This window comes from Nematolebias whitei, chromosome 11, assembly GCF_014905685.2.
Source record: "Nematolebias whitei isolate Nwh7 chromosome 11, NemWhi1, whole genome shotgun sequence".
Lineage (NCBI taxonomy): Eukaryota > Metazoa > Chordata > Actinopteri > Cyprinodontiformes > Rivulidae > Nematolebias > Nematolebias whitei.
Window position 1 is genome coordinate 48391714 of NC_056508.1, and position 2771 is coordinate 48394484.

General features: G+C 42.7%; 1 protein-coding gene across 1 annotated transcript; it reads left to right on the plus strand.

The window, feature by feature from the left end:
* On the plus strand, positions 1–2403 carry LOC119417229 (galactose-specific lectin nattectin-like). The gene is made up of 4 exons (XM_037684439.1): positions 1–100; positions 740–874; positions 987–1098; positions 2326–2403. Exons 1-4 carry the CDS (start codon positions 62–64, stop codon positions 2391–2393), a joined length of 354 nt encoding a protein of 117 aa, XP_037540367.1. The 5' UTR covers positions 1–61; the 3' UTR covers positions 2394–2403.
* The last annotated feature ends 368 nt before the right edge of the window (positions 2404–2771 follow it).

Sequence of the window (2771 nt, forward strand, 5' to 3'; positions counted from 1 at the left end):
TTTGTGGCCACATTGTAACGTCTGCCCACCTTTATGGACTTTGTATGGAGGCCGCTGTTTGATGTTCAACAGTTATGAGATGACCTGGGGTGATGCTGAGGTACAACTCTTTAACTTGTATGTTGCTTGTTGTGTTACCTGTTGTTTTGTCTGTACAGCACTTTGGTTGGCCATGTTGCTGTTTTAAGTGCTTTATAAATAAAGTGGTATGGTATGGTAACTCTGTTTTAGACCCCTGTGGATGATCTAAGGCAGTAATCTGTTCATCGGTCATGGACGTTCCTTGATGTGATATTTTTAACTTGAATCAGTTGTCAACCTGATACAATAATTCTCAGTCATCTGGACAGTTTCTTTTTTGTCGAGGTGTTTCACCCTCTATCCAGAGGACTTCATCAGTCTGAGGAGCCCCAAGTAAACCGTTTCCCCACTAAGCAGTAAACTCCTTAAGTGGACTAACCAGTTTGCTGTAGATAAAACTCAGACTGATGAAGCCCTCTGGATAGAGGGCGAAACGTCTCTACAAAAAAGAAACTGTCCAGATGACCTGAGTGAGAATTATTGGATTTGGTGCATGGATGACTGAGCATGAATTTTGATGCCAACCTGATGAAGACCAGTTTTAAGGAGATACTTCACAGATAGGTTATTACTGCCATGTTAGTCGCCTCCTGTACAACTAGTTCATCACGATGATGAAGATGTGATGATTTATCTGTGCTGGCATCTTTTCACACAGCAATATTGCATTAATTATGATGGACATCTGGCCTCCTTTCATAACCAACGTCAGTACGACTCCATCAGGAGATTCATTGTGAGCGCTACTGGAACCAACACTAAATCTTGGGTTGGAGGCACCGATGCTGGACAGGTGAGGCTTTTGTGCAGGAATCTAACTACCGGAAGTGGACAAAGTTTTCTGTAAATCTTTTCACAATCAGGATGAAATGAAAGAAGTGACATTTGAAAACTTCCTCTCACAGGAAGGTGTGTGGACATGGAGCGACGGCTCCCGTTTCTCCTTTGTTCCTTGGGGCAGTGGGGAACCAAACAACTTGGGTGGAAACGAGAACTGCATGGATATCAACCTGAATGGTACACAAGATGACACCTGCTCTTTAAACACGTTTCCACTGTGAACGACAGAATTAGGTTTAATATGTGGGTCACTTTAGCTGAAATATATTACAGTAGTCCCTCGTTTATCGTGGGGGTTACGTTCCCAACCCCCCGCACTAAGTGAAAATTCACCAAGTGGTGATGTGATATTTATTTTAGTATTTTTATATATTTGAATCCTTCCCACACTCTGTTCTAAACTCTTTAACCTTCATAATTTTAACAACCAACATGTATGTACTGCACCGTAACTACTAAATTAGACTCACCAGCTCTGCAGAGCAGCAGGTCGGTTCTGGTCTGACTCGGTTTCATTTTGGCAGGACTACCCTGCTGGTTCTGGTCTGACTCAGTTTCATTTCGGCAGACCTACCCTGCCAGACCTATCCTGCTGGTTCTGGTCGGCTCTCTGCAGCTCTTGAGCACCAAAATGCTTTTGGAGGGAGTCAGACCTTCGGATGGCCAGCACAAGACCACACGGTAGTCAGGATCGAGTCCAGATCTAGATGGGAGAAGTCCCGGTGGACTCCGGACAGAATATTGGACCTCGGGGCAGTGCCTCCCTGCTTGGAAGTCCTCATGGGCCGGTGGGCGGCACTCAGATTCACAGATGAGTCTGGAGGTCCAGTCCTGGTCTGGCTCCCGGTCGGCTCCATGAGGCTCTCTGCATCCATTTTGTGTCCAAGTCTCAACGAACAAGGACCAAACTTTTCAGATTGGATCGTAACTTTCCCTCCATTTCAGCAGAAGACAATGGGGCTTCTGGGTGGGGCACGTTGGCTTCTGGGAAATGTAGTCATTTTGACTGGCAACACAGTATAAGCTTATTGAGAGAAAAATACAAAATGGCAGAGCCTCTCCAAAGTATTTTTTGTTGACTTCTGACTGTGCAGTATTCAGTACTATACCAATCATGGGAGTACTATTAAAGTTGTCGATTGAGTGTCGTGTGAAATATTTTTTCTTGTGTACAATCTTACTTTGAAAAACTGCAAAAGAGCGAGTCTGCAAAAGTTGAAGCGCGAAGCAGCGAGGGACTAGAGCACAGGATTTTATCTGGTCGTTCTTCATGACACCTGTTTGTCTCTGTGGTGACGACAGAACATGGTGACCAGTTTGTTTTGTTTTATTCATTCAGATTAAAGACAACTCGGGAATACAATTCAAATTTCCGTTTATTTTGAATATTTCTTTGGTTTACAGGACAAGATTACGTCAACGATGAAGCCTGCAGCCAAAAAAATGCTTTTGTTTGTGCTAAAGCTCTGTAAACGTCTCTGATGTCCCAACAACATGATGATGATGTCACTTCCAGCAGGAAGTCAAGCCTCGAAGACGTCCCTTCTGGAGGACAACTGGTCAAATCTGATGTCTTATTCAGAATATTAGCATGAATAAACACATGTCCTCACATGTTTTTGTCTTTGTCTGTCTGAGGTGATATTAGTAAAACCATCATTTACATTTAGTAAATAACACATAAGTACAGAATGCAGAACTTGTCAGGTTTGTACACAACAACAAAATGGTTCATGTCTCAAATGTATGCAGCACAATTTTAGAATAGTGTACAAATACTAACAGACATATTTTACTTTTATTATGTTAAAATGCAGAGTGCTTCTTTAAATAATGTATAAAATCTCTGG

Coding starts and splice junctions, on each gene's coding strand:
- LOC119417229 (XM_037684439.1), top strand. CDS start 62: ATGTTCAACAGTTATGAGATGACCTGGGGTGATGCTGAG. Junction 101..739: donor TGACCTGGGGTGATGCTGAG/GTACAACTCTTT, acceptor CTTTTCACACAG/CAATATTGCATTAATTATGA. Junction 875..986: donor GAGGCACCGATGCTGGACAG/GTGAGGCTTTTG, acceptor TTCCTCTCACAG/GAAGGTGTGTGGACATGGAG.